We start from the raw sequence: 12,987 nt of genomic DNA on the forward strand, positions 1-12,987 counted from the left end.
GATTTCCAAACTACTGGGTATATTGAATTAGCCTCATGTTTCATATTAATTGAATGGTAACTGTCAAAAGTTTTTACAAATCAGAGTCCAACTGAAGGAAGTGCAATATTGTCACTTTTCTAAGTCATGACAGAAAGGGACTGTGAAACACGGACCTGATTATTATAGAATGTTTTAGACCAACCCACCAGTGGGATTGTGCTATGGTTTGCAGTACAAAGGATTGCTTTGTCCAATTTTATCAAATGCAACATTTCTTGCCAAAAAACTACAGCAGGCACACTCAGAATAGCTTTCTGTAAAACAACAACAACAACAAAATCCAATTTCCTTTTCAATGGGACACATTAATTGGATAAAATAAGGAAATAAGAAAGGACATTCTTTGGAAATTACTGATACTTAAAAATAACTTTTTTCTTGCTTTATTTATGAAAGTAGAAGCAAAGCTTGTTAGATCTTTAGACTGATACTAAAATACTTGTGATATTGTTAGAATATGTAATATTTCTCATCCTAAATTTTTCATTTAAGGAAGTATTTCTATTTATTATGATATTTTTGAAATAGTTTTAGTTTTTGATCTAAGCTGTTACTTTGAAGTCATAAATGTTTACACATAAAAATTCAGAGTTCAGCCATGGAATGTTGATTTTAATCTAAACCTTCTTTAGTTAGAGAATTTAAGTTTTTTGGCTAAATGTAACTTTGAACTAACTCTTTACTAGTCAAAAACACTTTGCTGTCTTAACTGGAAATGGGAATAAAATTCAGCATGTTTGTGTACAGCCTAGCTATATTTAAACTCACAGAGAATATCCCTGCTTTAAATCTTTGGAGTGATGGAGGATTGTCGGAGAGAGGAATACAAATATCATAAAGAAGAAAGCAGTGGCTCACAGTTATTAAAACTCTAATCTATTAATGTTGCCAATATTGAATTTTTGCATTCTTGATTGAGTTCTTTTGTTGTATTTCTTGCCATTCCACAGAGCAAACAAAAAAGACAAAAAACAGAGCCACAAAAAAATTTCTCTTATTTGGTTTCTGTCTTGTTGACAGCATTTTGATATGAACCTGATCGGTCTGTTAAGTGTCAGTTGATTCATTTTCAGAAGACAGAAATAGAAAAGAAACACCTAAGTACTAGCAATGGAATTCTAAGCTGAACATTTTTTTTTTAAATAGCCTACCCCACCTCATCTTCTTTGGTTATCCATGAGTCAAAGCAAGTAAACAAGCATTTATTAAGCACTTAGTCTTTGCCAGGCCATGTACTAACAGGGCCTGAAATACAAATAGAAACAAAAGGGAAGACAGTCCCTGTCTTCATGAAGCTTACACTCTGGGGGGAAGACAATGCATAAAAGGAAACTGAAAGTTGGGAGGAGGTAGGGGAGAGGAGAGGTATTAGTAAAGACCATATGGTAACAAATTGATGAGGGAAAAGATTAGACTATTTCTTATTAATCTGCTATCCTTCAGTAAAGCCATTTAATTTGTATAGCTTCCTGAAAGTTGATAATGGTGGGCCTGAATCATTCTTTTTTTTTTTTCTAATTTTTTTTTTTTATTTTTAGGCAATTGGGGTTAAGTGACTTGCCCAGGGTCACACAGCTAGTAAGTCTCAAGTGTTTGGTCTGAGGCCGGATTTGAACTCAGGTCCCCCTGACTTCAGGGCCAGTGCTCTATCCACTGCGCCACCTAGCTGCCCCTGAATCATTCATTTTTGTCAGGATATGACAAAGCAACAACTCCCATTGTTGTGAGAGAGGCTATGTGTGTGGTTTGAAATGGTAAGCTGAAATAGCTATTAAAACAAAGAATTGCTAATATACTTTTTACTTTTGCTTTTAAAGGTCCTGGAATCCCAGTTGCTCCAAGTAAGGCTGAATTAAGTACAGCTGACTCATCTCCTCCAAGTCCTAACCCTGTGAAAAAAGGTGGCTCAATCAATTGGTCTTTTCCAGACAAAATCAAATCTCCAAAAACTGTAAGGAAACTTTCCATGAAAATGAAAAAATTACCTGAACTCAGCCGAAAGCTAAGTGTCAGAGGAACCTTGAGCCATATACACAGTTCCCACAGCCCCTTCTCCTTGTCTCAATGTAACTGTCAGGGCAGGAGCCACGCTGTCACTTTGCCTTCTGGGAACACCACCCCAGCTGCTCAGAGAAACGTGATAAGCAGATACCACTTGGACAGCAGTGTCTCTTCTCAGCATAGCTTTCCAAAGGAGACTTCTACAAATTCTAAATCTACCTGCAAAGGTGGTTATCTCAGTGATGGAGATTCACCTGAGCTTATAATTAAATCAGGCAAACATGGATCTGAAAACAGACATTTGAGAGGAAAGGAAATATTTCCAAATGGCAGTAACAAAACTGAAATAGACATTGATGCTTTTAGACATTACAACTTTTCTGATCAACCCAAGTGTTCACAGTATCTCTCTGGGCTCATGAGCGTGCATTTCTATGGAGCAGAGGACTTAAAACCACCGAGGATGGATTCGAAAGATGTCTTTTGTGCAATTCAGGTAGACTCAGTTAACAAAGCAAGAACAGCGTTGCTTACATGCCGAACAACATTTTTAGACATGGATCACACCTTCAACATAGAAATCGAAAATGCTCAGCACTTAAAGTTAGTAGTCTTCAGTTGGGAACCAACACCGAGGAGAAATCGTGTATGTTGTCATGGGACCGTTGTCCTCCCCACCTTGTTCAGAGTGACAAAGACACACCAATTGGCTGTCAGACTGGAGCCCAGAGGACTTATTTATGTGAAAGTGACTCTTATGGAACAGTGGGAGAATTCTCTTCCAGGCCTCGATGCAAATCATGAACCAGTAATATTTGGGGTAGATGTTCAAAAAGTTGTGGAGAAAGAAAACGTAGGATTGATGGTACCACTATTGTTGCAGAAATGTATTATGGAAATCGAAAAGAGAGGCTGTCAGGTATCGATCTTTCTGCATTCTTTTTTTAAGTGCCTTTGATTATTCCGTGGCTAAGGAAATTTTAGGGAACATGTTTTGAAGGGTGAATTTAGGTGAAGTGTAGTAGAAATCTATTTCTTTATTATTCCTTATTTGCTTATATTATTCAGTTGCCATTTGTAATGTAATTCATGTTTTGGACAATAAATAATTGATAGTAATTAATGGGTTCCACGTTTACTGTTAAGCAGGAGTTTCCGGGATACACTCTCTTGAGCAAACATTACCATCACATTGTTTATCTGTCTCTCAGGATACCCTCACCACAAAATAACTGTGAGAATTCATAACTGATAGGGTATGAAGAAGAACTCAGAATCAGGTTTGTCTTCATTATTCCTTGTTTAGACAAAAAAACTACTCTTAATGAATACAGTTATACATGCTTTTAAAATATTTTTTCCCTAGATCAGGAGACTATACCTGTCACTGGTTCTTAGATACATGATTCTGAGGAGATGGTGAAAAGTATTAGGATTAAATCTCATATACTTCTTTCCATTTAGAAAGTTAAAAAAATGTTAATGGTATACTAAGGGGTAGGAATGAAGAACAGTTTTTTTTAAAAAATCTAGTAACCTGGATGGCATTATGGTGAAACATTACCTATAGTGCAATTTTTGTTCATTGATGTAGGTGATAAATCTTAAAATAATACTAAGAATAACAAATGATCATGTTTAAATATTTTTATTAAGATAATTTTGAAATTTACAACAACATTTTCACAAGGTCATAGGATGTAGCACTGCATTGTACCTTATAGATGATCTAGTCTAGCCTCCCCATCGTTGTGCAGATGAGAAAATCAAGGGCTGGAGAAGGTAAGAGATTTGCCTGTTGTTACACAGGTGGTAAGAAGCGGAGATATAGAATTCAGTTCCAGGTCCTCTGGTGCCAAATCGATTCTAATACAAGGTGTTATCCCTATCTTCCTAATGCTATAATGGAAGAAGTTATAGGCAGGACACTGAAGGTATACGTTATGTCCTCAGAATATTTTCAAAGTACAACTTAAGTTATATAGAAAATTTACTTGAGAATTTGAGACTTTGAAAACTCATTACATATAATAAGAACTTTAAAGTTCAGAAGTTAATATGGAATCCATGAAAGCAGTATTTGAAATCAGGATATCTGTTTGATTTCAGGGAGAAGACGTGGGTTCTAGTTTCTTCTCTTCTTCTTCTTCTTCTCATCCTTATCATTTATATAGCGCCTGCTATGTCCAGGCACTGTGTTCTAACTGCTTTACAAATATCTTATTTGATCCTCACAAAAATCCTAGGACATAGGTGCTTTTATTATCCACATTTTACAGATGAGGAAACAGAGGCAGACAGAGACTTGCTCACGGTCACATAGCTTAGTAAGTACCTGAGACCAGAATTGAACCCAAGTCTTCCTGACTTCAGGCTCAGTGTTCTAGCTGCCCCATCACTATCACTAACCACTACCTTGTGAACTTAGTGAACTTAGGGATGTTATTTAACTTCAGTTGCCCATCTATATAAAATGGGGATTATAATACCCTGTCTGAAGGTTGAGTTTTGGATCAGCTGATCTCTTTGAGCTTCTTCTAACTCTAGGGTGCTTTGTAGTTTTCCCCATTCTAATGAGAGTCCACAGTGTATGAAACAGAAGCAGCTTTAATCAATCAGTCAGCTTTTGTTAAGCACCACATATGTGGCAACACTATGTTAGGTGCTGAGGATAGAAAGTCAAAGATGAAACAGTCTGGGGGGAAACCCTTTAGGCACGTGGTAGAAGCGTTATGCATAGATTAGGCTTATGTTGGGTAGATTGGCCTCCTACTAAACAGTTGTTTCATTTTGTAACTGTTCTTTTTCTTGACTCAGCCTTGGAGATACACAGATAAAAACAATCTTTTATGTAGATCTGCTCTTCTTAGAGGGGTTAAGTGATAAGATAATCAGTGCGAAAAATTCTTATGTCTGAACTGTGCTTTTGCTTCCAAATTAAGCTTTTTGTGAAATCAAAGAAGCAATTTTTCTTTTCTGCCTTTTCTTTCTTCACTTTGCTTAGCCAGTAGAAAACCAGTTCATGTATCAGACATGCATTACATTTGTCAATTACTAAAAATAATTATTTCCATAAATTGTTAAAGTAAAAAACAAAGTATCACTGTTTTTTGGGCATCCTATTATCTGCAGTATTATGATATATCTATTGCAAACTGATGTCAAGTGCCAAGAGAATGTAATTGGGCAAATACTTTGTAGAGCAGGAATTGCTTCTTGATATTTGGAATGAAATTTTTTCCCCATGAATTCTTTAGTAACTCATAAATAAACTTGATTCATTGAATGATATAATTTAGATTTCTACCATATTCAGGGCAATACTCTTTAATACTCTATTGGTCATGATTTTAAATTATTATTTTTTCTTGAATTTTTTTAATTTAAAAATTAATACATTTTGTTAAGATACAACAGACCCCAAATACCCAAACCTTTTTCCTTCCCTCCCTCAAACAGTTAGTTTTATTGATTGTTAACAGAAAAGTGGGATGTGTCTTTTACCTTGGACAGTATGGTACTAATATTGACTAGTGTATTTGGCCAGAGTTTTGTTGCCTCAACATTGACTTTATTTGCAGTTGTGGCTGTTTATACTGCTCTTTTGGTTCTGCTTTCTTTAGTCTGCATTATTTAATGCAGATTGTCCCTTTCTGGGAATTATAGTGGTATTTTTTACTCTTAGATCTAGGGGGTTAGCATTTTTGGTTAAATGTCTGACAAACTAAAAAGTAGCTTTCATAATTTTGCAGTTGGAAATGCACTTTCCTGAATTAGACATCCTTTCACATATTGAGAGTGCTCATTTACTATGCTTGAACATTACAGATTGGCTTTCTACCAAAAATTTGGTTAATCTTTGTAACTATTCCAGTTCTTTGGCTAAGCACATCAGATCCTGTTAAACACACAGACCAAAACAGTTTTTTGTTTTTGTTTTTTTACATAGGCCTGTTTTATTTTAAGTTCTTTGCAAAAGCTCTGAAACTAAGCAGAAAAAATAGCCATACTGCATGAGATTCATAGCCCATCCAGCCTAGGATTCAGACTTTGAAAAAGTACCCAGGAGAGGTATTATAGAAAGGAATGGTGTCCTTGGTCAGCATACTATGGTTATTTGCAAACATAATTATTTTCCCTCAATAACTTGTCATGGATCTGTTATTCATTAATTTATTTTTCATCCTTTTTGATAAGCTTTACCATATCTTGGAGTAATGAATGCCATAAGTTTATTATCCAATATGTGAAATAGCTGTATGTCACTTTATTAAATTTGATTTGTCTAGTGTTCAGTTCACCCAAAGACAATCACTTAGAACAATTCTCATGTAATCAATTTGCCTGTCATTTCCTGAAATTTACATTTCTAATAAGAATTACTTACAAAATTTACAACATTTCAATGTAATAACATGGTTTTTATCCGTCTTAAGCATTTTGTTTCTCATTGGCAATTAAAAAAACGTTTACCTAGTCTTCTGCACTTAGTAATTTTTCGATTGAGAAGGCAGTATAGCATAGTTGGAACAACAGTAGGCTTGGAAACGAGAGACCTAGATCCGAGACCCAGCTTCCACCATACCAGCTGTGTAACCTGGGGCGAGCAGCTTACCTTGTGTGGACCTCGCTTGTGTCTTTTGTAAGTTGAGGAGGATAACGCTTGTGCTGTTTACCTCATGCGGTTGCTTTCAGGAAACCTTTTTAAACCTTCAAGCGGTATATAAATGGGAGTTGTCACCAGTATGTTTATCGCTGTTATTTCTCGCCTCGTCTATCACGTAGTCTTTTTTTTTTAAGTATAATTTAAATTTTATTGAGTTTATTTTGGGTTCCATCAACTCAATAGTAAGATTTATGGATAATATTGAAGAAATTAATTTTCAAAATGGTTCCTGCAGTTTGAGTTGTTTAAAATTATTGTCGTTTTTTTCTCTTCAACCTTTGCCTCTCAGGTTGGGCACTTGTTCACGAAGCATATCTTTACTTTTTGGAAAGTTAATCAGTCAACCAACCAGCAATTATTTTTATGTTTTTAATTAATTTATTTTGATTTATCAACAATCACTTCCATAAGCTTTTGAGTTTTAAAATTTTCTCCCCCTCTCTGCCCAACTCCCTCCCCAAGATGGTGCGCAATCTGATTTGGGCTATACATATACATTCCTATTAAACATTTTTTTACATTAGTGATGTTGTAAGGAAGAATTAGAACCAATAAGAGGAATCACAAGAAAGAGAAAACAAAACAAAACAGAAGAGAAAAATAGCAAATAGTATGCCTCGATCTGCATTCACACTCCATAGTTCTTTCTTTGGATGTATCACATAGTCTTGTTAGGAGGAAAGTGCTTGAAGAACCACAGTGTAGCCCTCCAATGTGCCATTCTTGTCATTGCTGTCATTATTCAGTAAACATTGGGTAGGTGCTTGTTTGCTTACTATCAGTGATTGAATGATTAGTAGATATTATTATGTTAATTATACAATATAGACATGTAGATTAGTTAGCAAATGAGCACATAACTAATGTTTGTTCCTGCTAGCAGACTATTATCCTTTGGTCAATAAGGGCAGAGATGCGATCAGTATGTTAATATGTTAAGTTCCATAACATTTTATTTTTCAAGTTATTAACATAGTAAAGTATTATTACTGTTATCAGGTAAAGTTATTTCAGAAGAGCATAAGTTCTGACCATACTGGAAAGGCTGCAGAAAACAGGCCTAGTGACTGCCTAGATGTTGTTTGAAGACTAGCCTAGCTGAATTCAGAGAATCTCTTTACCACTGGGTTATTTTTCCGCCTTAGAAGATCACAAGCACTGTGATTAGCTTTAGTGAAGGAGGAATACCTACACCAACAAAATCTTGTACACTAGTCCTAAAGTAACCCATGTCTGTGCTGAGGACTCCTATCCTGCCCCACCCTCTCTGCTGACTTCCAGTCTCTCATCTCCAACTGCCTTTCAGACATCTTCAGCTGGATGCCCAGTAGGCATCTTAAACTCAAACATGTCCCAGAACTGAACGTCTCTCTCCCCACTTACTGTAGAAGATGACACCTTCCAGTCCCTCAGGCTCAGAACCTAGAAGGCATCCTGGATTTCTCATTATCTCTCACCTCCGATATTCAATCTGTTGTCAAGGTTTGTTGTCATCAGCTTTGCACCATTTTTTAATATACACCCCCTTTTCTCCTCTAACACTGTCACTACTCCGGTGCAGGCCTGTATCACCTCACACTTGGGTTGTAACAATAGCCTTTCGGTGGGTCTGCTTGCCTCAAGTCTCTCCCTCCTCCAGTTCATCCTCCATTCAACCTTTAAAGTGATTTTCCTAAAGTTCAGGTGTAATCATGTCACCTTCCATTCCGCACTCAATAAACTCCAGTGGTTCCCTATTGCCTCCAGGAGCAAATACAAAATGCTCTGTTTGGCATTCAAAGCCCCTCATAACCTGATCTCCTCTTACCTTACTTCCCAATATGTATTCTTTGATCCAGTGACACTGGATTTCTTGTTGTTCTACAAACAAGACATTCCATCTCGTGGCTCTGGGCATTTTCTCTGGTTGTCCCCATGCCTGTAATGCTCTTTATCCTCTGCTGTGCCTACTAACCTCTGTGGCTTCCTTTTAAGTCTCAACTAAAATCTCACTCTTTCCAGGAAGCTTTTCCCTACTCTTCTTAATTCTAGTGCCTGCCCTCTGTTATTTCCTATTTGTCTTGTCTTTAGCCTGCTTTGTGTATATTTGGTTGCATGTTGTCTTCCCATTAGATTGTAAGCTACTTGAGGGCAAGTACTGTTTTTGTATCCCTGGAGCTTGGCACAGGGATTGGCATATAGCAGGTGCTTAATAAATGTTTGTTGATTGATTGATAAGCAGCGACAAGAACTATACACAATATTTTTGTGAAGCGAGGGTATTTATGAAATGGCATAGTAAGAAGAGTAGCAAAAGGACATTTCCACTATGAACCTGGGACCCCTCTCTACCACAGTAATACACACCATCTGTGGAAAGAGTGGATGCATGTAAGAAACACACATCTGGGGACCATTTGTGATTATGGGATACTCCTTGAACAGAGGAAGATCTGTGTTCAAATCCAACTAGGTTACCCTGCGAAAGTCACTTAAAAATTTCTGTGCCTCACTTTCCTCAACTGTAAAATGTGGCTAATAAAAGCATCTGCCTCCCAGGCTTGTTCTGAGGAAAATGAAATAATTTTTGCAAGACATTTATGGAAGTGTTAACATCATCATCTTCATTGTCATCATCCATGCAGAGGCAGCTCATGCCTCTGACATTGTAGGGTCATTGCTGTCTTTTGACTATGCCATTGTGTTCTTCCTGCTGGACTCCTCTGGACATGTAATGACTGCCCTCTCAGGAGATGCTGCTCTTCTGTGCCCTGCTCAGTTGGAACATCATTGCCATGCAGAGCCCTGCTGGGCAGGCACATGGCTGTGGAGCTCCTATCTTCTCGAGCTGTATATCTTTCTGGTGCTCTTTCAATCAAAAGCCAGAAGCTTTTTTATAATTCTTAGAATAGCAGCAGTCATAAAACCAGAAACAATGCCAGGAAAAAAAGGCTGCTCAGATTTTTTTCGTCATTTATGGACTTGTCTGTCTATTCCTTTCCATAGAGTTTTGACCAGAAGGTATTTGTGTTTATCAAGTATTCTGGATATAGATACATAAAAGTTTTATACAGTGGAAGAGTAATTTTTTTTGTTTTAATGGTAATATATTTCTAGATCCTCAGGATTTGGTGGTTTTTTTTTTTTAACCGTAGCAGCACATCGAGGTGCTGTTTTTAAGGAAACAATCTTTAGTGATTCCTAGCTTCCTTTCTTGGTTTGTAACAACCAGGATTTCACTAAGTATACTGGATTTTGTTTTCTTCAGTTCATTTCTAATGACTTGCCCACTGAAGCCCATTTGGCACTTTCTGCCGCATTGAAATAGTCTCAAAAATCTTCCTTGCAACTTGTATTTTATGATTGAAGTCTTCAAACTTATAGTGTGTGTCTTCCTTTAAATAATTTGTAAATGTTTTAAATAACAATAGTCCTCGGCACTAATCTTCAGGGAATCTTTCCATTCATCCTCCTCTTTCAAGACATGCCTTTCTATCCATCCTATTTTTATTCCTTGTATCTGGGCCAATTTCTTATCCATGCTGAATAGTGTCTTCCACTCTGTGATGCAGCCTGCTTCCAACCCACTGACTCAATTTTGAAAATAGTCTTTGTTGTAGAACCTTGGCAGAGGCTTTAAAGAACACCCCAGATAGATTGTCTGCTTGTTTCTCCGCATCCTTATGAAGATTTAACTGTTAGGCCTAGCAAGCATTAAGCATGATTTCTTTTTAAGAAATCGTGGTGCTTTCTTCCAGCAAATTAAGTTATATAATGTATTTTTGTCCATGGAGCTTTTGTTCTGCCTATGCTTTACTAATGTTTATTGAAAGTTTTACCTTAGATTCAGTTCATTGTTTTTATTTTTAATAATAGGAAACTAAAATGAAAGAGTATAGGCACCTAAATCTTAGTCTCTTTTTCACTTAGATAACCTTTATTAAATGGTAGTTTTGCTAGATTTACACGGTGGATGCAGCAGCAAGTTTATTATAACACTATAGGATGAAATTTAGTAATGAAGTATGAGGCAAGTTGTTTTCTTCTTTTTTTTGAACCAGTCTGAGGTGGATTAGTTACTGGAATGTCAAAATAACTGTTCATATGACTAACTTTTCTACAGCCTTGTTGTGTGCTACACCTTTAGTAAAATATAGCAAGTTCTAAATGTCTGACCATAGGGATATTTGTTTAGTGCACAGGCATGGGGGAAAGGAATTTAGAGTGGGTAAGATACAGATATCCAGAACTATGGGAAAGATATGGCAGAACAGTAATTAGAAATGTAAAAAGTAGGTTTCTATGAAATTCATAATCTTGTTTTTGAGGAATTTTAAAGTTTAATGCCATTGTAAAATATTTCATTGTAATGTTAATGTCAACCATGTATGCTATATATAATAGATATTTTTCTTTTTATCTTGTTTTATCATAACTTGGCCCTGGTTTTATTTCCAGGTAGTAGGCCTATACCGATTATGTGGTTCAGCGGCAGTCAAGAAAGAACTTCGAGAAGCATTTGAGAAGGATAGCAAGGCTGTTGGTCTGTGTGAAAACCAATATCCAGACATTAATGTAATCACAGGTAATACATTTCCTTTCTTTTATGTAGTTATTCTGGAAAGACTATAATCTTAGGAGAGAAAACTGAAGTTCTAATTCTGCAGTGTACAATCACATGTAAGTTTACCTTGAATCTTCCTTTCCGCCTATCGTCTTTCCTTCCCTAGCTTCCTCACTAGAAAGGAGCAATAGGGTGTAGGTCATAGAGGTCATTTGATCCAGCTCCCCCATTTTATGCATATGGAAACTGAGATCCAAGAAAGTTGAGTGACCTATCCAAGGTCATGAGGTAGGGTGTGAACCCAGGGGCTTTGACACCAGAATCGTTGCTCTTTCCACTGTCCTGCACAGCCTTCTGAGTGCAGTCTAGAAAAGAGATGGCTTCTAGGAGATGATGGGGCAAGTTAGCCCTCTTCATGTATTCTAAGGGTTGTAGGGCAGGACCTGGTTTTGCTTGGCCCCAGAGTGCAGAACTAGGAACAAACAGTGGGTGGAATTTATAAAACACAGCTTTTGGCATAGTATTAGTATAAACCTCTTTAACAATTTGAGATCACCTGAAGCAGAAAAGACTGCTACAGAAGCTGATAGTGAATATTTTTCAGTGATGTCTTAGAAGAAATTTCCTTTCAGATATAGATTGGACTAAAAGACTTCTGAGATATCACTCTAAGGAAATAACTGAAGTCTTGGAAGTAAAAAAGATTGGCAAGGGTGAGAGAGAAGTCTGAGAATAGAACCTTGGAGATTCTGTTATGGAATCAGAAAAAAGACAAGAAGCTAGAAAGAGACAGATGAAATAGTTGAGATACACATGGACAACGTGGAGAAAGTTTGTCATCTTAGAAGCTAAGGGAAGAGACAGTATCCAGAAGGAGGGGGTACTCAGTAACGTCATATGCTATAGAAAGGTCAGTATAGAGAAAAGACAACTGGATCTGATTATTAGGAAGAGGTCGTTGGTGACCTCTTGGTGAAGGGGTTGTTTCAGTAGGCTAGAATGGCCAGGATGGAAAACAGACTTCACGGGGTTAAAGATCGAATATGGTCCTTGCACTCAAGGAATTTGCAGTCTAGTAGGAATCACAGAATCTCAGAGTTGGAAGAGACCTCAGAATCCATCTAGTCCAACTTTTAAGTGAACAGGAACCCACTGCACAACATTCCCAACAAGTGATCATTAAGGATTAAAAAAAAAAAAAGATTTTTTAGTGAAGGGGAGCCCATTGCCATTAAAGGCAGTCCATTCTACTTTTTGATAGTCACTAAACATTTATTAAGGACTTACTATGTGTCAGGCACTATTTTAAGTTCTGGGAGTACAGATATGAAAAAGGACAGCTCCTGACCTCAAGGAGCTTATAATTTAATTGAGGAAGAGAACGCAGAAAAAGAAACTGAAAACAGGGAAGGGGAAGGGTTTCCTGGGCAGGGGCATGGTGGAGACATCCAGAGGAGTGTAGTAAGGTGAGAAATGAAGAGATGGCTGCCTTGGCACCCTCTTTAGATGGAGGCTCTGGGAGGAGCTCACCATCCTCCAGCCAGAGGTAGGGGTACCATGGGTGAGAGGGGATCATGAAGTGGGAGTCCTAGGGCTGAAGTGATTTTAAGGATGAAGAGTTCTAATTGTTTCCTTGCACCAAGCCTAAATGTCCTTATTTGTAATTTCTGGTCATCAGTTAATTCCTAGTCAGATCTAATTCCTTTTCTACATAAGCCCTTTAAGTACTTGAAGA

The 12,987-nt window shown here is 37.2% G+C and overlaps 1 protein-coding gene across 1 annotated transcript in view; it reads left to right on the plus strand.

Moving 5' to 3' along the window:
• The window catches only part of SYDE2 (synapse defective Rho GTPase homolog 2), a 91,221-nt gene that overhangs the window by 41,473 nt on the left and 36,761 nt on the right, over positions 1 to 12,987 (plus strand). The window contains exons 4-5 of the mRNA XM_027873974.1: positions 1,860 to 2,962; positions 11,147 to 11,273. Coding sequence (XP_027729775.1) covers positions 1,860 to 2,962; positions 11,147 to 11,273 — 1,230 coding nt within the window. The remainder of the gene's footprint in view (positions 1 to 1,859; positions 2,963 to 11,146; positions 11,274 to 12,987) is intronic.

The sequence above is a fragment of the Vombatus ursinus genome, unplaced genomic scaffold (genome assembly GCF_900497805.2).
Source record: "Vombatus ursinus unplaced genomic scaffold, bare-nosed wombat genome assembly UNPS02014803.1, whole genome shotgun sequence".
In the NCBI taxonomy this organism is placed as follows: domain Eukaryota; kingdom Metazoa; phylum Chordata; class Mammalia; order Diprotodontia; family Vombatidae; genus Vombatus; species Vombatus ursinus.